Source organism: Uncinocarpus reesii, genomic scaffold, assembly GCF_000003515.1.
Source record: "Uncinocarpus reesii 1704 scaffold_1 genomic scaffold, whole genome shotgun sequence".
NCBI lineage: Eukaryota > Fungi > Ascomycota > Eurotiomycetes > Onygenales > Onygenaceae > Uncinocarpus > Uncinocarpus reesii.
Window position 1 is genome coordinate 2,908,034 of NW_003052500.1, and position 23,531 is coordinate 2,931,564.

A 23,531-nucleotide genomic window follows, 5' to 3' on the forward strand; every position below is an offset into this window, starting at 1 on the left:
TCACTTCCCAGGGGTCGAATATGGACGCACAGAACCGCCCAACTCTGCACACAAGCAGTCGAGAAGAACTTATCCAGAGCATCAAGCGAGGCGAAAGTCCTACATGGATTCCTAATCGCTCAGTAAGTCCCGCCATCGTCATCCTATACTTTCTCAATATCGTTTCTCGAGATGGTCTAGCATGATGCCAACAAGAATTGATCCCGGCTGGTCATTCAAGCCTGCGGTTCCCTTTTTCTTTTCAACTTTCGTGGTGGAACAGTGCTAATGCCGCCTATGAACAATAGCTGGAGCAATATTTCGCCATCCATGGAGATGCTCCTCAAACCAGATTTGAAGAACTGCAAAAAAGGGAGAGACAGTCTGCCTCACCTCCCGATGAGGAGATATTGGAGCCTCCACAGCGGCGACCTAGCAGTGAAGACCGAAGCGGGTTGTTTCCGGACCCTCATTTGGAGGTTTGGGCTGAGTTTGAAAAGAAACCGATGATCCAAATGAAGTAGTGCGGTCGTGTTGAGGAGCTGGTTGTGCTTTAGGAGCGGATGCGTAGAGTGACAAAATCGACTGCTTAAGATCCGGCCTTGAAGGGCCTGTAGTTGTTGGACCCGAGGGTGTGCTAGACGGTCTACTTGCGGTCGGGGTTTGTGACGTGCCGAAGAAGTCGAGCCCGAGTAGGGAGTCTGCAGGTTTGTTTTGTTTAGATGCAGCAGGCGGCTGTGAAGACTTTACAGGAGCCTGAGCTCCGGCTATATCGGTTGTTTTAGGCCTAGTAGGTGGTGTCGGAGTGTTATCATCAAATAGATTGATGGACTGCGATTGTGCTTGTGTGGAAGGTCGAGTAACAGTAGATGTTCGATGCGATGCTGATCGCTCTAATTTGGCCTTTTTCTTGAACGACAGCTAATGGCTAGCCCCAGTGTTAGAAACGCCTTTTTGAGATGGTGAGATGTTAACATACCACATCGTCGTCAGCTTCGCCATCCAGAGTAGACGGGTCCGGCATTGGTCCATCCATCACCCATCTTTTCGATTCATATTTCGTTCTTATGAAATTCTCAATTTTCCTGTAGCTAGATTAGAATCTTATAGAGCGCTTAAGTAGGATCATTCCTGTGTAAGAAGGCTTACGCTTCGGAAGGGACATGGCCAGGGGGTAGTTTGGCCTCCCAATATCTACAATCAGTATCAGCGATTTGTTCCGTAAATGAATGCTATTCCACGCAGAACCCTAATTATCTTTGGACTTCAAAAATGGGTAGCCATACTTATTTGCCCTTGCGTTTCCCCATCTTACCACACTTTGTAACTGCTCATCGGTCCAAGAATCTAGATCGACTGATTTGACTCGACTGACATGCGTCCCCATGCCTCTATGGATCCCAGAGCAACGTATACAGATGAAGATGCCGATATTCCAACTGGCCCATCTTGGATCTAACCGTCACGAGGATAGTATTAGTTACGGGAATCCAAGCAACAGAAACACATGTGTGACACGAGGGCAATTAGTGGATATCTGAACATCACTCACGCTTATTCCGCTTGCAATCTGCGCATGTCTTGTTGCAATTCAGCTTCAACAGGTCTTTAATGACCTGTTGGTTTTGGGCAGCTCGGGCAGCCCCCGGTCTGGGCCGCTGTGACATATTTTGAGAAATCCGCGGAGAGTTGGCGTAATTGAAAGCAGCGCAATGTGAGATTGGCTTTTATCAGCGAGGCTTCGGGTGGTTGAAAGAGGCCGCAATGGGTAAACTGACTTCTGGTTGAGGTTGCCTTCGACATCTCGTCGCTGATATATCGCGATGCAGGTGGGCAGGCAACACGTCACATGATGCGCTGAATCATCCATATCCAGGCTCCAATTTTCAAACGACTGCAAAATGTCGACGAGGTTTTGCTTGCATGCTTTGCCCCGCATCAGAAAACTTCAATGCAGCCCCAGGGTGGCCGCTGGATCGCCCGGCATGCATTCCCCAACCCACCGATCTGATATGGGCGGCTTGGACTGTGTTGACAGTCCTATTAGTTACATGCTCACTACTAACTGTCGCAGCTGACTGTATGGCTGCCTAATGTACAGAGTAGGCCCCGTCTGTTCGCCCTGTCGATGCCCTACCGGCCGATTTATTTCAGTCTGTCAAAATTGGGAAAAGGGCTTTCACGGAGGGTCGAATTCTTCCCGTTTTATCGACATCTTGCTTCTTGAAAATGGAGGGCAGTCTTCCTCGCTCTGCGCCCCTGGTGAACGAACTCGCTATGAGCACAGACCAAAGAGAACTTGACGGCGCAGCTCGAGAAGTCATTGACCAAAGCTTTGCCATTATCATAAATGCGTCCAAACACCACAGGAGTCTGCAGGAGAAGGCTATCGCTCGGGAGTTCAAGATGCAGCGGGATTATACAGATATTAGGTTTGAAGCTCTAGAGCGTCAGCTCATATCGGTCAATTGTGGACTTCATGGCCGATTTGGAGACATAGATCGCCAGTTCGGGGGCATGAGCAATCAATTCGGGAATATGGACCGCCAGTTCGGCGGTATGGGTAGTCGATTCAAAACCGTCGATGAAAGATTTCGCGAGGTGGAGCAAAGATTCGCTGAAATGGAGCATGTGATGGACCGGTTGAGCGCTACAACTATGAACTCAAAGGCGGATAGACCTATGAGGGCGTTACACCCTATTAGTGCGTATCAGCCAGATCGTGGCTACCACGTTCATGAAGATTTTCCGAAGACTGTAGGACATTTCTGGAACTTGAAGAAAAAGTCTAGATGTGAGGCAGTGGACCTTGATAGTTTATCTTGAATTCAATTCCTTTGAATTTAGTGTACTGATACCCGTATTGGCATAGTACCGCAATTGATATCTCTATCCCTGTTCTATGGAGTCTCTCGCGATGAACTTATTGAGCCCGTGATGAGCCAAGAACACAGCGTAGAGCAGGTTCAGCAATATGCCGCTCTAACACGAAAGGAGCTGATTGAGAGGTTCCCAGAGTCTGCTCACATGGCGTTGGCCGATCGATTCGGTCTCAAATATCACAAGGTGGCTGCATTCATGTCACGGCTTGGGGACTATCGATTTCAATCTCCGCGTAAAAGATCTGCTACCGACGAGGCAACAGAAGCTCCTTGCAAAGTCGTTCGAACCGAGATTGTACCTCAGTCTTGTGTTGATATCACATCTGAGGCACATTGCCCAGCCCCACGATTTGTCCCCTTTTCTGAGAACGAAATTGTTCCGCTCGAGTTTCTTGTGAGCAATACGCCTTCTACGGTCGAGTCAGTGTACTCCGATAGGACTCAACTAGGATGGGAGGAAACCGTTGACCGACAAAAGCTAAACGCAGTCCTTGCCGTAGAAGCTGAAGAAATAAGACGAGAAGAGGACCGAAAATTCGAGGAGAGGTTTACGGCTTCCCTTCCTTATGTTATTCTGCCCGCGCCTCCAGTATCGGTCACAGACAGCGCTCCGGACAGCCCTTATCATCCGGAAGCTGCTAGCGAAGCTAGCAGGGAGAAGGATCCAAAATGTGATGATGATCAGCAACCAATACCTGTCGAACCCGGCTCTCCTAGAAGCATGCAGACCTAGCGGCGATTTGCCCTCACGACTCCCACGACACATAAACATTTATATTATTCTTAACGAAGAAACGAAGTTAATGCCCTTAATTGTTTGTACGATTTATATATTTAGCGCACCTCGATACTTTTTTTATCCCGCTTCAGAAAAAGGATACTTTTCACCTGTGATGTTACGTTTGTTAGAGATTTTGGGACACCCAACTCATATAGATCTGACGAGAAAATGAGCAATCCAAAGAAGTTTTATGCTGAAGACTAGATAATGACACAATGGTTACTACAAAGCCAGACGGGTCCAAAATAGCAGCAAATCTCAGCTATTTCCCATTGGTCTCATCAGCAAACTTTAGACTAATGCTATTAACGCAATGCCTTTCGTCTGTTGGTGTTGAATACCCTTCTCCTTTGAATACATGGCCGAGATGGCCTCCACAGTTTGAACAGACGATTTCCGTCCTTGTCATGCCATGTGAGTTGTCCTCATGGCGTGTTACTGCACCGGGGATGCAATCGAAATATGCAGGCCAGCCGCACCCCGAGGAGAATTTGTGCTCCGCTTTATAGAGCGGCGCATCACAGCCGGCGCACTTGTAGACGCCCGATTCGGGGCGGTGTTTGTCGTATTCGCCTGAGAATGGAGCCTCCGTGCCTTTGTCACGAAGAACGCGAAATTGAGCTAAAATGAGTTAAAAAATTGCCGATTAAAAACATCTTTTGTAGAAAAAACAGAGAGAAAACGTACAGGGGCTTAAAACGGCTCGCCATTCGTCTTCGGTTCGTTTATCGGGATATACCATGCTGCTCGCGGGGGTAGCAGTTGTAGAAAAGCGGTTGAAGAGACCGCCCAGAAAGGACATAAAGGAGACTCTCCGGAGGGAGATGGGAGAGGTAGCTCCTATCTGGCGCCTGGGAAGCGCGGAGTACTGTGAAAAAGAAAAGATTGGCCTGGAAATCAAATACCTGTTGCTCAGGCTTGACTTGATGATGCGGGGGATGCTACGATAATGACCACCCATATGCCAGATTAACAAAGGCAAGGATAACTAATGGACGATTTGCGAATCGTAGACTTGAGCAAGAAGAGGATTGATGGGTCCAAATAGGTTTGTTACAAACAGCTTCCAGCATTCATTGGAGGATGGAAGTCGAGTCCTCATCGCCATGGCATCCATCTTGAGAGGCTTGGCAAGATCATCGCCTTGTCTTACTTCCACTCATCACCTCCCTTAGCCTCACCGACGCGCCTTGAGCTTCAACACCAGAACAGCTTGCAATGATCGACTCTTCTTCCTATAAGAACACACTGGCGAATTGACGGCCACAGGGTTCATCGAGCGAAGCTCTTGTCAACAGCCTGGAAGCCCACACACACGCCAAACTCTCCGTTTTCTACCATGGCTTCTTTGCCACAGAACATCCGTGGTTCAGCGTCCCAATTGTTCTTCCAGGATAAACAAACATCCCAGTACGCAGCTCAACTGGCAATCTCGAAGCTGGCCCACCCGGATCGAGCTATCTTGGCCACCTTTGTGGAAGATGCTGCCGATCCTGAGGTAGCTGCGAAATATCTCCTTCGCGAAATATCCCCAGAGGACAGCTCAACAGAGCAGCCCCTAGTAACCTTGGACGAATTCCTTTCAAGATGGAAGACACTCGTCGAAAAGTGTAAGTACTTGACTCGGAAGCACTTCTATACATGCTTTCGTTATGCTTCATATCTAATGCGTTTCTAGTTCGTCCCGTACAGGCAGTTGAGCTCTCCAGCGATACCAAACTGACCATATTCAATCGTGATGGAGGCTGCTGTTGTGTCACAGATATAGCCTTCAAATCACCTTCAGATCCGAATCTTGTTTTTATACACATCGTTCCTCCCTCCGTGTTCACGGATCCCAGTTTGTCAGAAGGCGCGCATATTCGCATATCATGCGATTGTAGCTAAGTCAATGTTATCACTAGTCTCCCCTATCTGATATGCTCGATGCCTTCGTTTCTTGCAATTCAACAGAACGGTTTCGCTCACTGTTTGCAACCGCCAACAGTACGTCAACGGAGCGACTCGATAACATTTGGTTGATTTCTCAAGATGCGTTCAATGCTATCAAAGCAGGTGAGATATGCTTCGCAATCCTAGCTTCAGAGACCCCTGGCAAACATACTGAACAATCGGTAAGCTCCTGCTCTATAGCACCATAGGTTTAAACTTACGTGATCGTTATCATTAGTACATTATTGCGCTGAATACGTTTAAACCTAAAGGTTACAACCCACTTGGCATAACTAAACGTTCGCGACTCCTTAAGAATAGGACTCCACAGCAAACACCAATTGTAAGTGAAAATCTTTTGGCTCTGCATGCTCGATTCTCGCAACCTTTAGCATGGAACGAGGCAAAACAATTCATTGGTACACAATTTGACGGGACTAGCGGTAAGTGTCCCTCTTGTCCTCCATGAGTGGTGTCTCATTCCTGGGCAGGAACGCGGTCCTACTTCTCAGTTATAGCCAGGCTCTTTAGACCTCTGAAACTATTATGGTCCGTTTTTCCGCCTTTCATCCGAGTTTTTGTTTACGACAAACTCATTTGGATGGGTACCCGCTTGTATGGCCGGACTCTCTCGATGACAGTCTACAAATTGCCATTTGGTTTATATCTTCGAAGAGGTTCTCCAGGACTGTTCGAGAAGTACAAAGTCGAAGCTCATACACTCCGTATGGTAGAACAGTTCACATCTATCCCAGCACCTCGGGTTATTGATGTCCTCAGTACCCCTCGCTTTTCATACTTGCTTCTGACTCGTGTCCCTGGGCGGCCGATCGGTCCGATGATAAGCGTAATGACGGACGAACAGCTAGAACAAGTCGTGGTTGACCTCAAACGATATGTCGCTGAGCTTCGAAAAATGCCTAAAAACGTTGGAGAGCTCCAGATTTGCAACTCTCAGGGCGGTGGAGTTTTGGACTGGCGAATTCCTGATAGTCAACGAGAGGAACTACGGTTTGAAACCGAGAAACATTTCAACAAGTACCTGACTGATCCCTTTTGGGACGAGATCCGAAGCCGCGCTGCTGTGTCCCACAATATCCCACATGACATTGTTTTCACTCACGGTGACCTTAACCCTCGGAATATCCTCGCGGAGAATGGTAAAATAACTGGTATTGTTGACTGGGAAAATGCAGGTTGGTTTCCAGAATACTGGGAGTACACCAAGGCTCACTATAGTGTTCGGTCACTAATACGGTGGCTTGCCGATGTTGTTGACCGAGTTTTTGAGGGCTATCGCGATGAATTGATCGTGGAGAATATGCTTTCCGACCTACTCGGGCCTTTCTAACCCTGATACAGTCTTAACTCACGGCCGCCAAACTGTCGGAGGGACATTGTTTCCTGAAAAGAATAGTGGCGTATGCAACTTGTTACATTGCAATAGATGACTGAACGGCATAGACATATAATCGTGGGTGATAAATTTTCATCTCTTACGTAGTAGCGAGTGCGTACCTTACATAAAGCAACGCGAAAACTAGCAGCAAGGACGGATAGAAAAAACCAAAGAATGCGGAAAACAGAAAATGAAGATATTCCCACTCCTGGACGTAACCTTTCCTGTCCCATTGAATCGGCTGAGTGCACAGCACTGCCAGCGAACGGACTTGAACTCGGTCGTCAAGTGCGATATTAAGCAAGCAACATCGGCAATTGTGACGCTGGCTGTTGATTTCCAAGGGAGAAGCATCGGGCGATGAAACCGCGAAAATCAATGCTTCCCGCCAGGCTCCAATTGCGTGGCTGAAAAGGAGTGAGCGCGGAGGTAGTTTGGGCGGGTGGAGTAGCGCTCTGGTTGGTGACTTGTACTGACGGCTCCCTCTACCAAGCAGGGGATTGACCGCGATGCATCATAATCCTAGAAAGCCATCAGGCAGAAATACCCAGCGATCCATGGAGGCTCTGTTGATCAGAAATGCGGGGGGACGATAAACCGTCCTTTAGTTGCAATTAGCGACTGCCAATTTCTAGGCCGTGCTCACAAAATTCTCTATTAACCAATCTTCCACAGTAAACAAGAAATCTGATAGTAACTTGAACAGGGGAGGTACTCCGTAACATCACAAGAGATACACCAAATAGGTTCCAAGGCCAAAGGAAAAGAAGATAAATCATCGATGTCTGACAAGCCCGGTCACTGTCAAATGCCCCTGTGCAACCTCTACTCTCCACCCTTCTTTCGCCAGCCTCGAAGCCACCGCCGGCCCAAGTTTCGCTGTGCCGTTTTTGCTGTGCCTCCCGAGCCCAGTGATAATTCTGAACCCCTGTCGTACCGGTCCTCCTCCACCAGGCGCATACTTTGCATCCCCAAGTGATTCCCACCAGTCTTCCACGCGCTCGCACGCGATGCGAACGCCATCTTGCACACTGACTCCATGCAGGTCTAGCACCGTGCCTCTTGACTGTGAGTCCACAAGGGCATCCGCCGCGGCTGAGGTTTCCCGCCTTGCTATTTCAATATGCTTGCGACCAAGATCCGAATAATAGCTGGCGGCGGCACCCATGAGATGGTCCGATTTACCACGACGGTATGCGACTTGCGCTTTGTTAAAGGCTGTCTCTCCGGCACGCCGATGATGATCCGCCAAAATTCGACTTGAACCGAAACTTATTCCGGCATCTCTAGAATTAGGCAACGGCGATGCTGTTTTCTGATTCTTTCGAACTGGAGTATATTCCATCTGCGTCGAAATTGGTGGCGTCAAGTTCAGCTTCATGTTAATGACAGGTATTTCAGGCTCTGTAACCATGACTCTTGCAAGCTCATTTGCAGCAGAAATGGAATTGCGCGCCATTTGAAGCAAGCCAGCTAGCTTGATTGAAGGAACTGTGGAAAATTCTTCATGGAGTTCGGCGATTTGCTCAATGGTGACCGGATCATCCATAATGTTTGAATTCTTTTCAATTTCTTTCCTTGCTAAATAGTGAATAGTGGTAGGGAGATGTGCACTATTCAAATGATAGGCCGAGTTCACTGCTTGCATTGACAAATGAGTCCTAGAGCAAATGAAATCCACGTCTTTCTTGCCGTTGTCCCATTTATTATCGATATTCACACGGTTCAAGTCGGCTTCGGCGCAAGTTGAAATCGACTGTTCTAACATTTGTTTCGCTTTGGATCGTTTCCCCTTCCCTTTCCTTCGAGCAGTTTTGTGATTAGTCCCTTCTTCAAAGCCTTCCACCCCCTTGGGGATAGAGATTCGATCGTCATTCGCGTCTGTGCTGTTGTAATTGTTGCTGTCTTCAAAAAAGGCCAAATTGAGTAAGACGTCCATGGATCGGTCAACATCACCGTCGCATTTCCCAAGTGTATGAGAAATCGTAAATTGATCAATAGAAGGGAACATTTCATTCAAGTACACCTTCTTCTCTTCTAGGCCAAGTCCTGAAAATGCGGCCCCTCTTTGGGAGAGATTAGACGCTGTCGGCCCACTTTGCGCGGTGGCCTCTGGCTGCTTCCGCTTGCCGGTTGGTTTTCCTTTCTCGACACTCAGCGACGATAAACTGGACTCGAGACTGGTGATATTTGTCTCAAGTGACCGGAGAGTCCTATGCGACGGGGGAACGCTAAGCTCAGACGCGGCTCCATCTTCCTCCAACGCACCATTTCCACTCGTGCCGGACGGGTCAAAATCGCAATTTTCCTGAGCAGCTGCGAGTACTTTGAGTTCATCTAAAGTATCACGTAGCGCCTTGATGCTCCCAACGTCGTCATCCTCCAAGTTATAGTCGTGCGCGATCGCTGCGAAAAGCGCGGGGTCCAGCGGGGGACAGTACTCATTCTCCAACTCCTGTTCATAGCCAAGATCCAGCCTGTTAGCGATAATAGTAGACAAATTACACATATAAAAATCCTACCTCCAAAACACCGATAGCCTCGAAGTCGGCCATATTTACGTGTTAACGATCGTGTAGTCGCTAGGTCTGTGTTGAGGGCTCCTCGGGAAACTGGATAATGCATTTTCTTCCTTCGCTAGTTGTTGCACGGTGGAAATGGAGGTTGGCTATGGCTCTGTGATTTTTAATGAAGCAGAGTGTCGTTGGGCATGAAGCCTCTCGCGGTGCGATGAGTAAGTAACTAGATCATCGCTGTGTCATCGAGTCGGCCCCTGGTCGCGTGGTGGCATCACGTGAAGCTACAGCGGACTTGGAAGGTCAACAGTCCATCTCAATCAACCGCCGTCTTTCTCTGAAGCTCAGACGCGAAGTCCAGGTCAATGATCTGAACAAGTCTTTCTTTTCATGTTGTGCTGATCCTAGCGTGGCACATGGATCCCTGGATTCAATGCTGAACAGGTTATGCAAACCCTGCCCCGTCAACGGCAAGCAAGATGTATCCGGGCCCCTGGAGGATCTTAAAGCGCTATCAGGCCTGCTGCAATGGCCATATATTTCAGGCAGCCCAGCCTCTTCGGTGTGGCTGTAGGTCGCATTGAAAGTATAGTTTGCCAGTTCTCATCCAGGGGCCCGATAGACGATATCAGGCTTCGTGGATTGCACCGGTCTCCTGCGCATTCCGGCTTCAGCTAGAAACTTTGCATTAGCCATATATGCAAACGAAGAAGATTCTTTCAAGGTGGAAACAGATACCAGCTTGCTTGGCGGCTCTTTTCAAACTCTGAAGCTGCCAGATGCTCTGCGCGCTTTGCTTTTGCAATTCTGTACGGCGTTCCAATACTGGCTTTGCTCGATATCCATCCTAGGACACCTGAATCTTCTGGTCTGACCTAGAATATCTGGCAACCAATGCTGATTATTCTCTGGCTTTTCTTGGCTTGCTGTGAAGAGCGTCCGTTGACTGACTGTCACACATCTTGGTCCTGGTCATGGCGCTAGAGGCCTGAAGTGAATGTGCTCACGTGCTCCATTCACCAACTGGGGACTTGCCCTCTTTCGCTTTCCACTTCAGGCAATCCTCAATAGGCCAGGCTCATCACGTGCAGCAGAGGTCAACGGCTGAAGAGCAACCGATCTCCCACACTGCACCTGGGCCCCTCAACCACTTCCCATTGGCATGACTATATCCAGTTCTCCCCGAGATATATCCAGGACTTCCTGCTTCAAATTACATCTGGGCCATCTTTGAAAGCAGATAAACCTGGACCAGTGAGTCTCCTCTTACATGCCAGTATCGCATCCCGGCCGCGAGCTAACGACCGCAGCAGACGGCAGAAATGCAGCTGATTCTCATCAACACCATATGCGGCCATGAGGGCTGCCATATTATCGATCTCTCCAGCGCCAGAGCCTATAAACCACTGGGCGAAAATACCGACTGTACCTTTTACTACAGCAAGAAGCCGTGCTTCCAATGCATCTACTCTAGGAAGTATGTCCTGAATACAAGTCAAAAATGGGTCAAAGTCAGATGTAAGTGAACTTTTTAAATTTAACCTGCCCCCACTTTTGAAACTGTTGGATGATGGGTGGCACTGATGGTCTGTAACTTACTAGCACCGAGACCGCCGAGTGAGGAGCCATCCACGAACGATGCAACTGAGGCTCCTGCTATCAATGAGCCAGAGAACCCCCGGGGTTCTATTCTTGCAAGAGGATTCAAGACAACCATCAACGCTGTCCGAGGGGCCACGCAGAATTTGACATCTGCTGCAAGAACTAAATGATGAGAGTCAAAAAGAACCTTATGGCTTTCATTATAACTTTGCTTCGTATTCCTTTCTCTGGAGGAGCTAGCACTGCGTCGTTTTCAATGTGATATTCTTTGAGTGCGGAAAGGCAGGCCTCCCCTTTTTTCAAAGCGCGAAATTCTTCGCCGATGGATCTGCTTCCTGTTCAGACATCCCAACACATCTTAACAACTCTATTGCCCGTGAGATACTTGAGATGTACGTGGGATGACCCCCTTTTATCAATCATTACAATACGGAAGTCTTCAAAGATGTATTCCAGCTGTCTCCTCGCCGTACGCCTAATTCTAATTCGCCGTTTATTGTTTAATCTTCTTTATCCTTTCTTCAAGCCATGTCTATGCGCTATGATACAACACACAAAATTAATCACCTTTTAACTTACGCTCAGATAGGGCTGCAACTTCATTGTCCCTTAATCGAGTGCAAGATGCCTTAAACAATATACCCCGCGGATTAGATTCCGGGGCACATGGCCGTCTTCCCACGTATATCGAGTATATTATGGTATGAGCTAGATGTTGTATGCTAGATATCTCTTGAAGCAGGATTGGTTTGCCTTGAAAAATATCATTCTCAAAGTCATCTATGGGTGTAAATACGAGGGTCGCTGTCAGCCAGAAGTCGTTAATTGCTCTCCACACTACAGTGAAAGGCGCATATATGAACATATTGAGCTCTGTTGCAATTTCCCGCTGGCCCTTATCTCTTGCTATGGGTACATTTCACCCTCCTCGCACACTCGCTTAAACACCTCATCGGTGTGCTGCATTACCTTCTCCACCGCGCCCTGATCCCTTGTACTTTCCAATTTCTTATTCGCTGGGAATACCTCCCCATCCCAATTGACCCAGTAACAACCACTCCCCTTTCGTCCCGTCGCTGCGAACGCCACGACCCCTTCATACCCTCACCCTCAACTTTCGAGGGGAACTTCTCGCTCGTGGCAGCAAACAGATGCCTCTCCCCGCTCTCCTCAATCGGCACCATAAATGGTTTTAGCAGCGGCGTTAGTACTGCCGCCAGCACGCGCCCAGCTGGGAGTTCACGGAACAAGTTTGTGGCCACGCCGGAGGGGTACGCGTGAACAAAAGAAGTATGCGGATTCCGCTTTGCTAGGCCTTCCAGGAAATAATCACCCATCAGGCTAGCGTGCGCACCGCATTTGTTGAGGCTAAAAGTGTGCTTCAGACTGAGGTCTGAGAAATCAAGTTTGCCGGAGCCACCAAGACGGACAGCAACATGCGGATCGAGAACAGAAACCACACGGGAAAGTCTCGCTTTGGTGTCGATTGACGGATCTTGTGCGGCTGCGGTTAAAAGGGGGAGCAAATTGGCGACGAATCGCATCCGCGCGTAGTAGTGCAGCACGAATTTGCGGTCTAGGCCTTCCGTGGTCTCGTCCCGGCCCTTCAGGGTCATGTACCCGGGCGTCATGAATAGCAGGTTTAATTTTCGTTCTTTGGCTGCGATCCCACAGCACAATCTATCAACATTTTTGAGGAGAGATATATCAGATTGGAGAAAGGCCGGCTCAGCGGATGGGTTTATGTTTTTGACGGAGGCAATAGCGGCATCAGCGGCGGACCGGTTGCGGCCGATGAGGTAAATTCTGGGAGAAATAGTGTTGCGAGCGAACGCGAGCACTGTAGAGAGGGAAATGCCCGAGGTACCGCCAACTGAACACGTATTAGATAAAGGATTGCAAAAAAAAATAACGGAATGGAAAGGGGCCTACCAAAGACCGCTACGAGACCCGGACCTAAGGATTTGAGAGATGCATTATGGGCGCGAATGGCTGGGAGGCTCACCATGGCGGCTCCGATGTCTGGCGACAGAAGGCAGATTTGAAGGATATAGGATGCAAATGGTCGTTGTTGCGGCAGTCTGAAAAAGTAACGGCGACTCGCTCAAATATGTAGTCCCGCTGTGAGGCCAACTGCATATTGGGAGCCAGGATGAATCAAACAGGCATCCAGCCATACGTATACAATCGCTGGAAGTCGGCCCGCCTAGCCAAAAGAGTGCACAGCCCCCATTCTCGGAAAGTCTGGGCTAAGGAACGGCAGCTGAGAGTCCAAGCTTCCCACGCACAAGAGTTCTCTCATGAGCAGATGCGTGTTGAACTGATCGATTCAACGTCTCTGGAGTCTGGAACTGTCGTCGTCTGTTTCAGGGGGATGGCCATGCAAACAGTGCAAACAGCCCGACGACTGGATCTCACGATGGCAGACTCCATGATAGTCCATCGACAGAATATCCGCCTGTGATTCTTCGGTGGGCTTTGGCTTCGACATCGGAAAACTGGGCGTCGTATCTGCGTTTGTTGCGGAGTACATGAAGCATGCCTCTTATATATACCCATGGCAATGACCATGGTGATATTGCTTCATGACCCTTCAGGCTTCCAGCCGGTTCGAATAATGGAGCTGCATGGAGCTCACTTTGCTCTCCTGATGGCCGGCAGCCTCAACCTGATGCACAAGAGTGGCGCAGGATGTCTGTCCAGTGCGGTTTCCCTTGAAGCCCACTGGCGCAAAGCTCCTGCTCGGCTCGCCGTGCAACTGCCTTGTGCTTTGTTAACGCTGGGATATTTAGCCCAATTGGTTTCAGTCTTTCTCCTGCTTTGGCTTCCTCGCTCTCTCATGCTCGTACTCAACACTGCTATCTCATTACTCTACATCTTCATAGACTATATTTGCTCCAAAGGCATTCTTCCAACACGATAAGCTGCTCTTCTCTGTTAGCAAAAGCCTTGCGCAACCATACCTTTTACAAAATATGCATTTCAAACTTGTTTCTCCTGTTTTGACGTTGATCGCCTCTGCTGCTGGTGAGAGAGCTTGGTATTTACCCGCTGCTCCCGGACACCGGCTGATCGACCTTGTAAATAGCACTTCAGTTGACGAATCCCACGAATGGTGCCGTGTGGGACATGTCCAAGCAGCACACCATCTCCTGGAATCATGTTAGGTGAGATCTTTCGTTTACTGCGGGAATATAGCGACCTGGCTCATCCTTGATAGCACCGATCCATTGACTTTCGCCATCGAGTTGGTGAACATGAATGTTCACCCACCGTTTCTGATGCGGATTGCCCGAGGTATCAAGTCCAATGCAGGCTCCTATTCGACAAAGCCAATGCACAATGCCCCAGACGGGTACGCCGCCTGCTTTCATGAGTAATTCTTAAGACTTGCCAACTAACTATGATCAACAAACCCGCAGCAAAGCTTATCAGTTCAATTTCGTATCTGATGACCCCAGCAGACCTGGAATCCTTGCTCAGTCTCAGCAATTTACCGTTCAATCAGGTCCCCATGCCCAGTCGGACTCCTCTTCGAGTAATGGGATTACAACTCCTGCTACTACTATTACTCCTCCTCCTGGTCCCATTCCTTCTTTGACTTCTAGCCTTACTCGCAACCCCAATAACAGTATGTTGCTTCCTCTCCTATCGGTCAGTACCGAGAGCTAACTGTTCTGTTACAGCTGCGATTATCCCTGGGTACCGCGGAAATACTGTCTCTCTTTCTTCCAATTCTACTGCGGCACCTACAAGCACACGCCGTTCATCCACGACCCGTGTCGCTTCCGGGAGCAATGCAGAACGTACTAGCAACGCAGCTCCGGTCCTTCAAGCCTATAGTGGTGTTGGTGGCTTGGTTCTTGCTGCTCTGGCCTTCGTAGCTTGAGCCAGAGCAAGGTACTTGTGTTCATGTAAAAAAAGAAGCGTGCTCTCAAAGTGGCTCGCCTCTTATCAATGTGTTCTAGTTCACGACTTAGCTCAGACAGATGATCATGGTGGATTAGAGCTTTTGTATCTCTAGCTCATGCCATAGAGGCCTGCATAGATAGATAGCTTCCTTGGATGGAATCAATATAGATACTTGGTCTAACTCTGCGCAACCGTCTCCTCTACATGTCCTTCCGTCTCATTGGAAGGATGGATTTTAACCTTGGAGGAGCTCGTGGGTCAAAGTCCTTCAAATTGGGTCATAAAATTCAAGTCAATTTCACTAATCGTACAGGTGTATTTTGCAGAAAACCCCAGAAACCCGTGCAAGAAATCAAAAACAATTCAGAAATCCACCATCATCCTTCGAAATCGCAGTAGAAAAAGCCATCCGATAAACTCCCCGCTGTTTTCGCACTTTTCAACCGTCAATTAAACTGAAAACCGGTCGAGATAATGAAGAAAGTCGTCGGTTACTGAGAAAAAAGCCCTTAAAGCACTTTCAGCCCAAGGCTATCATCAGAACAGTAAAGATGTAAAAAAAGAGCTTCTCTCGTTTAGAGCTCGAAAATAAATCCCCACCGAGAATTGTCAATGTCGTTCACAAAGTCAAAAAGCTCTTTGCGGAGAGTAGGGTTAAGGTCCGCCAACTCGAGTAACTTTGCACGTTGAGAATAATACAATGCGACACCCCATGATTCGGTGCCTTCAAAACGTCCTTTGGGCTTGGTCTTGGGACAATTCTGCAAGATATTGCGCATGATGAGGAGAGCCTTGTACGCGATGCCGTAGGGTTCTTTGTTCTCGTCTTGGGGAGTGACAAAATATTCCCAGCGAATGAAGCGTTTTGGGTAGAAAACTGGTCTGCCCCACTCGCGAGGGGGATCGTCCATGTTAACGATTGGCGGGAGATGGCCTGAGACGTGAGCAGCGACTTGGTCAAGATTTGAGGTCGGGGTGCTGAATTCTTTGCAACGATCAAAACGACACACGGGCTCGGGAACCTTCTTGTATTTGTCAAAGGGGTACCACTTGCCATCGACTCCGTTCCGAATTCCCATATGAACGAGCAAGACGTGCTTGCGATACTTTTCCGGATCGACATACACACGGTTGCACACTTCTAATTCGGGATCGTTCAGACTGTTGCCGGTAAATGTAAGATCCTTCAAATCAAGGTATTCTGGCATGCGCGACGGAGCCTCATCTGTAATACGCTTGAGAGTTTCTGGAGTAAGAGGTCTTGGCGGTCCTACTCGGTAGACTTCTGCTCCGGCAACGGTGGCTTTGTCCCAAGCTGGAGTTTGACGAGCCGGCTGTTCACTTTGTTCGTCTTCGACAGTTGGCGGATGATAATTGCTGCTTGGTGTCGGTGCCAAGGGCTGGCTGCTTGACGCAGTAGCATCCTGAACATCAGACATTGTCACGTCTTGTCCTTGCTCCGCGTCCACGGTGGGAGGGAGCACAGGAGGTTGAGCGCTCGATGCCGACGCAGGTTGCTTTGGCACTCTCCACTTGCAGTAATGGTAAGGAAAACCATTCATATCATTGCACACTTCTCGAGGACGGATTCCTTGAATAACGAACTTTTGGCCATTACCTTCGTTGATGACTCGAGCTCGAGCAATGCTGAAGGCGTGAGTGACGGTGTTAATGAACTCTGGAGCCGGCAAAAGTTGCGAATGTGACTCAGGCTTGAGGAATTCGGCGAAAGTCCGTTGATATGAAATCCAGACAGCTCTTTGTGCGATTTCGCCTTCTGAATCTTCCATGAATACGCATTGTGCCCAACGTGCGGTGCGCTCAGGTTCTTGGAATTCTAATAGGGCTTCGACACCCCGTGGCGGAGGGATCGCAATTCGGCTTGGAGGTGGACGTGTCTCTGCACCTTTATAAACCTTGAGTTCGTGTTGACGTTCTGCATCATAAAGCAGGAGAGTCACGAGTCGCGGGATCAAAGTCGTGGGGAGATCGAGGTTATTGACCATGAATTCGACGTTATCGGGCTCGCAAACGTACTGATAAAGAAAATCGAGCACAGCCGACACCAATTCCGGGTCGTTATCGAGAAGAAGCATGTGGGTCATCCTGACAAGTGTAGACTTTGGCAGGCCGAACTTCTTCACTCCTTCGAGCTCATACGAGAACATGACCAGTGCCCTCAAAGCGCTGAGTAACTGGAAGCGGTCGTTGGAGTTCAAATACTCCATAAGAGTATTGAAAAGAGGGTCGTTTTCCCACAACGGCCACCACAGACAAGCTTCGATAACCATCTCAAGCGTATGGTTCTTCATCTCCGTAAAAACTGACATCGGGGGGAGATTGAGCACGATGGTCGCGCAGTCCCTCGCCATATTGACGATGTCGAGAAAGTTGGCATTGACATCCACCTGGCACATGTTTCGGAGGATCAATGCTGCTTCGTTGATCATACGAAGCTTCTTTTCGGTTTCATCATCCCGTACGTCCGCTTCCGGGAAGATGATTGGAAGTCGGCGAAGCCGCTCCAAGATATCAAAAGTGCCTTCGGCACAAAGGTCGTCAAAACGCGCATTTTCCTTGTACTCGTCGTCGAAATATGCGTAATTGTAGTTCACTTCCCATTCGACGCCGTGAACAAGCTCGCCGACCGTTAAAACTTGCTGGAGTAACGCCTCCAGGAGGAGCGGAAAATCCGCAAAGAAGAACTGGTTCTGGTAGACGTCGGAGGCGATTACCAAATGGTAAAGGCCAGCTTCGACTTCTTCCGGAATCCTTGACCTTACGCCCATATAAGAGCGATGAAAAATATCCCCTCCTAGTGAATGGACTCGTCAACTTTGATCTTCTTGGGATGCAGAAGAGCACATTTGAGTATATAGCTTACCAGTACGATCAATGATGATCGAGGGGGGCCCCGGCTCTGGGGTTGGAGAACGCGAATCTCCACGCGATTCAGAAATAGCGGCTTCGGCCGCAGGAGTTGCCATCCTTGAAGATGACTGTTCTGGTTCCTCTTCTGGTGTGGTGAAGGGGAGGAACGAGCGAGAAACGGAGCGGACAAAAAGTGAGGATGGAGGTTGTGAGGGAGCAGGAGGAGCAGGAAGAGAGGAAGAGAGGTGAGGGGTAGGACCCGTCGACGCGTTTATACCGGCTGACAAAGCTCCGTTAGTCCCAATTCGGCAAGACACCCATAGCAACCGGAAGACACCGTCAACAAAGGAACACATTGGAGGGCACATTGTGAGGCCTAGCGAAGAGAAGTGCAGCAAAGAATATCAGGATGTGTTCCACTCACCAATTGGCCCGGTATAACCACCCGTCCGGATCTCCAAGTCCCTGAATAAATTCGAGTCAAGTTAGATATCAATTCCCAAAAGATTGTAGATACTAGACAAGACACTCACAACAATCGCTCTCTGTAGAGCTCTCGGAGATGAAAGGAGAGGGTTCCAGCCAGCCCGGTCTGAATACCCACCTCCTCTGCGATCTCCCACCAGCGCCTCTTGTCCGAAGAGACCTGGTGGTATCCTCCCCGCCGTCCGACCGCTCGAAACAAGGTCTGCGGGTCAACCCGCTTCTTCACAACGCGCCAGTCCTCCTGGGGGTTGAAGGACCGGCTGGAAGGGAAAATAATCAGCAACCGTAAGGGCTAAAGCGAAGGACCACGAAGCAGAAAATCTCAGTGCTGGCGTTGAAGCTTACCCAGCCTGCAAATATGCAGCTTCCAAGCTCTGCGCGAAGTACGCTGCATCGCTCTCTAGTCTCTGGCGATCAAAGCTCATTTTGGTCACGTGCTATAATGCAAGTTCTTGAACCAACGCTGATTGGTGCTTGGGAGGCGGATGTTGCTGGTGCAGGCACGTGATGAGAAAGGAAGAAGAAAACACGTGATGCGCTTTTTGGCTGCTTTTTATTTGGGCCATGGACCGCGCTAGGCCGCTTTGGGAGCTGAGGTAAGCGAAACCTCTGGAATAATCTTGTTCCAGGCAGTTTTGTATTAGTTATGTAATCAATGGTCTACGCGAGAATCTGCGGCTTCCCCTTAAGATAAGGGGATGGAAACTATGAGCAGAGGATTGTGCTGATAAAGGGCTGGTATGGGAACACAAAGATCCCACGTTGTATTCAGTGGGCTATGACTTTGATTCTCTGCGAAAATCGCTCTCAGTTTCTGCAGCGTTGAGCCCGACTCAGCGGATTTCCCGTTTAGGTAGTCGTTGCCCCAGCGGACGAGGACCATCGGTATAGAATCATGTGATGTCTTCTGTATCTTGTAGAAATCCCCAGGAGTGCAATCTACGGCCTTGTATCTGTCTGTTGAGATACAAGGAGTTTCTTAATGATCCTGCCCTTCCGTCGCCATGGAAAGACACAGCAGCTGCCCTCTGGCCTTGCTGGTGTTGAAGTTCTCTTATGTGACGACCACGGTAGGGCGAACATCGCCCCTCAGTTGGACTCATATAGCAGGAGGCACAGATCTCCTTGCGGTTTTTGACCGGGTCCGTGTGCAGGAGAACGCCTCGTCATGGACGGCAGAGTCCAAGCTGACCCTGAAAGTCCTACGGGGTACAGACGTCTTGGTGAGCTAGAGAGGCCTATGGCCATAATGCGCGTCTGCAGTGCGGGGCTTTACTGACCCAAAGCCCTTCTTCTGTAGGAAGATCTGGACCTTGGTGCTCTCGCCAGGGAGGCAGTAGCTAGTTCATCGAGCCAGCAGCAAGTGCCAAACGCGAAAACACCTATTGCGGTGATTGTCAAGTCTCCATGTCTTGCTATCCGCTATCCTACGCGTGTCAATCAGGTGCGGTGCTCTGTTATGAACCGATGGGAATATGATGTTTCGGGATGCTGATAGCCTTCCTAGATACGCAGGTTTCAGCTGAAGTTCTCGTCAGATGCAGATTACTGCAGAGCAGTCTCTGTCTTGAGCGAAGCTGGCTGTCCTATAACCGAATCGACCGCCGCTCCAGCTCCACCTTCAGCTCCGTTTAAAACAAGGCTTGATCCTCCTTCTTGGCCTCAGAGCGCGGTTACGCCGCCACCAGCTCCGACTGCATCTCAATTTGGCGATCATGGGATACTAACACCAACTACGGCTCTGGATGCCCGTCCGTCTACTGTCGTAGGTGTCTTCTTTCCAATACTCTATTGAATTGATTGTGTCTGCTCGGCTTCAGGCTGACTCTCTCTTTCACGGCAGGGATCAGCTTCCACTATCGGCACGGCTCCCCCTTCGAGAAATGCCCCAGTGACGGGAGGCAATACGACTTCGCCGTGGTTAAACTCCCATGTCTCCAATGAGAGACCAGCAACGGCACCCACGTTCCCTGATCCAGAGTCAATCAGCCAGCTGCTTCCCCCAAAAAGAGAGCTGCCGTTTGCAAGGCCCCAATGGTCCCGACATGCTTTGCAAAATCAAACACCGACTAGCGCTACAGAAGCTCTGAAGCCAATGGTGCGGACGCATAGCCATCAGCAATCAAACTCAGACCCCAGGATCCATACCCCAACACGTCTCTATTCAGATGGGCCGAGCTCTACTGCGCATACGAATTCCATGGAAAATAAGGCTAGAAATGAACCATTCACAGGCGACAGAGAGCAATCGGCCGTATTTTCGCCTGCAAGCCTATCGCCTCAAAAGCGGCCCTCAGAAGGACCTACCTCGCTAACCAAATTTGCGAGACCTTCCCTTGCAGATAGTCATAACAGCAACCCGCTTCGTGAGTAGCAATATCAGCCCCATATCTCCAACGATGACCTAATAAAAGTAAAGGTTTGACAGATACGCGCTCGAGCCCTGCCCTTAGATTCGCCCCGAGTCAACCAGGACCCGAAACTCACTTTCCATCACCAGGGCCAATTGTAAATACAAATAACCAAAGCGTCGATATCCAAGTCAATCGTCTCGCCACTGCCGGTACTAACCCCGTACCCACCCCGGAAGACTTATCGTCATACCTTTTAACGCCAACGCCAGAGCGCTCAGCCTTCATAGAGACGTGGGTCTGTAAGCAATTAGAAAGCGACGGATTCCTCACTTTATGTCAGGACGTTGAAGGTGTATGGAAACGGATTGCTTTTGGGCTCTGAGGCCTAGCGATGGATCATGAACAAGACAATATCTCAAAGAGCGGTCATGATTTATCAACTATAACGCCAATAACTTTTATATATATATATATATATATATCATCTACAAGCACACCTTTTTCCTTTTCTTTTATTTTTCCACAAAATACAGGGCAGCAAAAGCGATCCAACATAATCGTGTAATAACCAGGAACCGCCTGCTGGATTCTCCCCAGCGATAAACAAAACCAGCCCCCTTATCAGAAAAACGTAGCAACGGCATCCGACATTCCGAGGGGAAGTACGATAGGGGGTTGTTGGGCATCCTCGCAGAAAAACCAACCGCCCAGCCGTTTTTATCTCGGCAACGGCCCGTGGCAATCAACCCTTGTTTGCAACCTCCCCTGACCCCTCGGAAGGGAGAAAAAGAATTGGCACTGATTAAGCGATCGGAAATCTGCCGAGACGGAGAGATTCGACAAGGAGGACGTTTTGCTTTTGATTTGGTCAACATGAAGAAATTTGTACCTACTCGTTGTTGTTGATGTTGCTGTTGGCAGTCAGCATGGGGACCCCTTCATTATCTTCTACTATCCGCAACTGCGATTACAATGAGAAGGGTAAAATAAAATCCATTCCAGTTTCCGCTGTAGATACTTAGGAAACACTGTAGACAAACGTCCCTAGCTAATAGCATAACTTCGCAACTTGTGGTATACTAAGAAAATAGGAATATTGCAATCTTGATATCACGTAAAAACAAAGGTCAGGGGGGTAAGCCTGTAAACTAATAGATACTCATGCAATAAGAAATACAGAATAGTTTCTATTGTAGCACCGTTAAATTTGATATATACTGAACGCGAGTTTGGGGCGTGATCGCGCCAGCTTCACCGTATTTTAAATTTTTTTCTGGTTTGTGGTTAAGCGGTTTTCTTTAGTCGTACTGAAGTCAATTTTACCGTTCTAATCGACTCATCATTGAATTGTAAAATGGGCGTGGGAGGTTCATCGGCCATCGCCCGTCGCAAACGAGGGGAAGGAATGCTATTCAAGATCGACTTATGATGTCAAGAGGTTGAGATAGTCGACGACGATAAGCGTCACCATGCTAAGCAAGGGAGATAAATTAGCTTCAAGCCAAGGGACCAGGGGGAAGATCGCTCCATGGCGGATAAAAGAAAATCTGACTGGGGATCCACTTACGCATGGGGCGCAATCCCGCACATAGTAAGTTCCGAAGCCACGATAAAATCTCAACCCACCCTTTCATCCCGCACAACCTTTCGAGCGCAGTCGAACACACCCCTTGTACGGTAATTTTCCGGTGCTGGGGTCTCTCTGTTGCTTCTGCAGACGGGTCTTGATGAAATCAAATGGCAAAGATAGGAAACTGGCAAAGAACCCGGCAATTGCCGACGCAGCAAAAGTCCTGTTCTGGGGAGAAAGATTCGTATGGGCTTGAAGCTGGGACTTGCTTTCGGAAAAGAAGGTCAATTGACCAAAATTTAGGGCCATTGCCCGGATGACCGTCGGGAAAGCTCCAGCCCACAACGCAGTGATTCCTTCGGATTTCGAAATCCGAGCTAGGGCATCAATGACGGACCGGTAATTGGCTCTGGCTTCTTTTGGTTTCAATCCATCAGACTGCATGCGGATGAGTGCTAGATCTGCAGGGTTTCCGATCATTGCTGCGACCCCACCGGCAGTCAGACCAGCAGCAGCGCGCTCGCCAAAAGTAACTTTTGTTCCTGAGGACGCGGCACGTTTGTTCAAGGTTGCCATGAAAGTATCAAAAAAGCCGAGTCGTGCGGTGGTGTAAACCGCCTGGCGGAGGAGGCCTGCGGACAGACCGGTGTATAGATCAAGCACTCTGCCCGACGCGATAATCTCTTTGGTGACGCCTAAAGCCGAAGGGCGAGGGCCAGTTCTGACACCTTCGCCTGCCAGCTGCAATCGAACCTTGATCATGTCGATAGGTTGAATACAGGTGGTGGCTGTCATACCTGCGAGGCCGCCGTTGAGGAACGGCAAGGCTGCACGCATGAACGGGGTATGGAAAAATGAAGAGACACTTTGAGAGGGATTTTCCATGGCAGCTTTGGCTTCCTTGGTGGTTTTGGATGCGGCTGCCGCAGCAGACTCGGTTAACGACGTCGAAGCCATTGCGGAGTGCGACAAAAGGCAAAAAGTATCGAAAAGCTGGGAGATCTGACAAGATCAAGGACTTATAGCCCTGGATATGCTATGCGCTGGATTGATAAGAATCATCAGTGACATGCACTTGTATCCTTTTTAAAGGGTGCCCAAGACCATGTTTCTCATGTGAGGGGGCCCCGCAAGCCAGTCCGGGCCCGGGACAGGAAGCCATGGCATAATTGGAGAACTAGGAGCATGTGGAAGTTTACAACTCACTTCCCAAAGTGATTGACTGGCGAGTAGGGCAGTTTGGGTAC

At 49.1% G+C, this 23,531-nt stretch overlaps 11 protein-coding genes across 11 annotated transcripts in view; 5 read left to right on the forward strand and 6 right to left on the reverse strand.

Annotated features, from left to right (window-relative positions):
- UREG_01185 (uncharacterized protein) overlaps positions 1–1,646 on the reverse strand; it is a gene marked incomplete at both ends in the record, with an annotated part of 2,358 nt that extends 712 nt beyond the window's left edge. The window contains 5 exons of the mRNA XM_002541623.1: positions 426–900; positions 959–1,064; positions 1,129–1,173; positions 1,355–1,427; positions 1,532–1,646. Of these exons, the coding sequence (XP_002541669.1) occupies positions 426–900; positions 959–1,064; positions 1,129–1,173; positions 1,355–1,427; positions 1,532–1,646 (814 nt within the window). The remainder of the gene's footprint in view (positions 1–425; positions 901–958; positions 1,065–1,128; positions 1,174–1,354; positions 1,428–1,531) is intronic.
- A 562-nt stretch (positions 1,647–2,208) lies between these two features.
- UREG_01186 (uncharacterized protein) lies at positions 2,209–3,594 on the forward strand (the record flags this gene model as incomplete). The annotated part of the gene is made up of 2 exons (XM_002541624.1): positions 2,209–2,773; positions 2,852–3,594. 2 exons carry the CDS (start codon positions 2,209–2,211, stop codon positions 3,592–3,594), a joined length of 1,308 nt encoding a protein of 435 aa, XP_002541670.1.
- A 310-nt stretch (positions 3,595–3,904) lies between these two features.
- UREG_01187 (methionine-R-sulfoxide reductase) lies at positions 3,905–4,444 on the reverse strand (the record flags this gene model as incomplete). The annotated part of the gene is made up of 2 exons (XM_002541625.1): positions 3,905–4,263; positions 4,330–4,444. 2 exons carry the CDS (start codon positions 4,442–4,444, stop codon positions 3,905–3,907), a joined length of 474 nt encoding a protein of 157 aa, XP_002541671.1.
- A 537-nt stretch (positions 4,445–4,981) lies between these two features.
- On the forward strand, positions 4,982–5,529 carry UREG_01188 (uncharacterized protein; the record flags this gene model as incomplete). Its single annotated transcript, XM_002541626.1, has 2 exons — positions 4,982–5,252; positions 5,321–5,529. The coding sequence occupies 2 exons, from the start codon at positions 4,982–4,984 to the stop codon at positions 5,527–5,529; spliced, it is 480 nt and encodes a 159-aa protein (XP_002541672.1).
- A 679-nt stretch (positions 5,530–6,208) lies between these two features.
- On the forward strand, positions 6,209–6,925 carry UREG_01189 (uncharacterized protein; the record flags this gene model as incomplete). Its single annotated transcript, XM_002541627.1, has 1 exon — positions 6,209–6,925. One exon carries the CDS (start codon positions 6,209–6,211, stop codon positions 6,923–6,925), a length of 717 nt encoding a protein of 238 aa, XP_002541673.1.
- Positions 6,926–7,748: 823 nt separating this feature from the next.
- On the reverse strand, positions 7,749–9,528 carry UREG_01190 (uncharacterized protein; the record flags this gene model as incomplete). The annotated part of the gene is made up of 2 exons (XM_002541628.1): positions 7,749–9,428; positions 9,496–9,528. 2 exons carry the CDS (start codon positions 9,526–9,528, stop codon positions 7,749–7,751), a joined length of 1,713 nt encoding a protein of 570 aa, XP_002541674.1.
- A 2,528-nt stretch (positions 9,529–12,056) lies between these two features.
- Positions 12,057–13,099, reverse strand: UREG_01191 (uncharacterized protein; the record flags this gene model as incomplete). Its single annotated transcript, XM_002541629.1, has 2 exons — positions 12,057–12,964; positions 13,024–13,099. The coding sequence occupies 2 exons, from the start codon at positions 13,097–13,099 to the stop codon at positions 12,057–12,059; spliced, it is 984 nt and encodes a 327-aa protein (XP_002541675.1).
- A 1,249-nt stretch (positions 13,100–14,348) lies between these two features.
- UREG_01192 (uncharacterized protein) lies at positions 14,349–14,980 on the forward strand (the record flags this gene model as incomplete). Its single annotated transcript, XM_002541630.1, has 3 exons — positions 14,349–14,446; positions 14,514–14,722; positions 14,778–14,980. The coding sequence occupies 3 exons, from the start codon at positions 14,349–14,351 to the stop codon at positions 14,978–14,980; spliced, it is 510 nt and encodes a 169-aa protein (XP_002541676.1).
- A 598-nt stretch (positions 14,981–15,578) lies between these two features.
- UREG_01193 (uncharacterized protein) lies at positions 15,579–18,785 on the reverse strand (the record flags this gene model as incomplete). The annotated part of the gene is made up of 5 exons (XM_002541631.1): positions 15,579–17,818; positions 17,888–18,154; positions 18,299–18,339; positions 18,408–18,620; positions 18,706–18,785. The coding sequence occupies 5 exons, from the start codon at positions 18,783–18,785 to the stop codon at positions 15,579–15,581; spliced, it is 2,841 nt and encodes a 946-aa protein (XP_002541677.1).
- Positions 18,786–19,364: 579 nt separating this feature from the next.
- UREG_01194 (uncharacterized protein) lies at positions 19,365–21,279 on the forward strand (the record flags this gene model as incomplete). Its single annotated transcript, XM_002541632.1, has 6 exons — positions 19,365–19,583; positions 19,661–19,804; positions 19,868–20,125; positions 20,204–20,726; positions 20,789–21,013; positions 21,248–21,279. 6 exons carry the CDS (start codon positions 19,365–19,367, stop codon positions 21,277–21,279), a joined length of 1,401 nt encoding a protein of 466 aa, XP_002541678.1.
- An 858-nt stretch (positions 21,280–22,137) lies between these two features.
- UREG_01195 (uncharacterized protein) lies at positions 22,138–23,241 on the reverse strand (the record flags this gene model as incomplete). Its single annotated transcript, XM_002541633.1, has 2 exons — positions 22,138–22,186; positions 22,382–23,241. The coding sequence occupies 2 exons, from the start codon at positions 23,239–23,241 to the stop codon at positions 22,138–22,140; spliced, it is 909 nt and encodes a 302-aa protein (XP_002541679.1).
- Between the last annotated feature and the right edge of the window lie 290 nt (positions 23,242–23,531).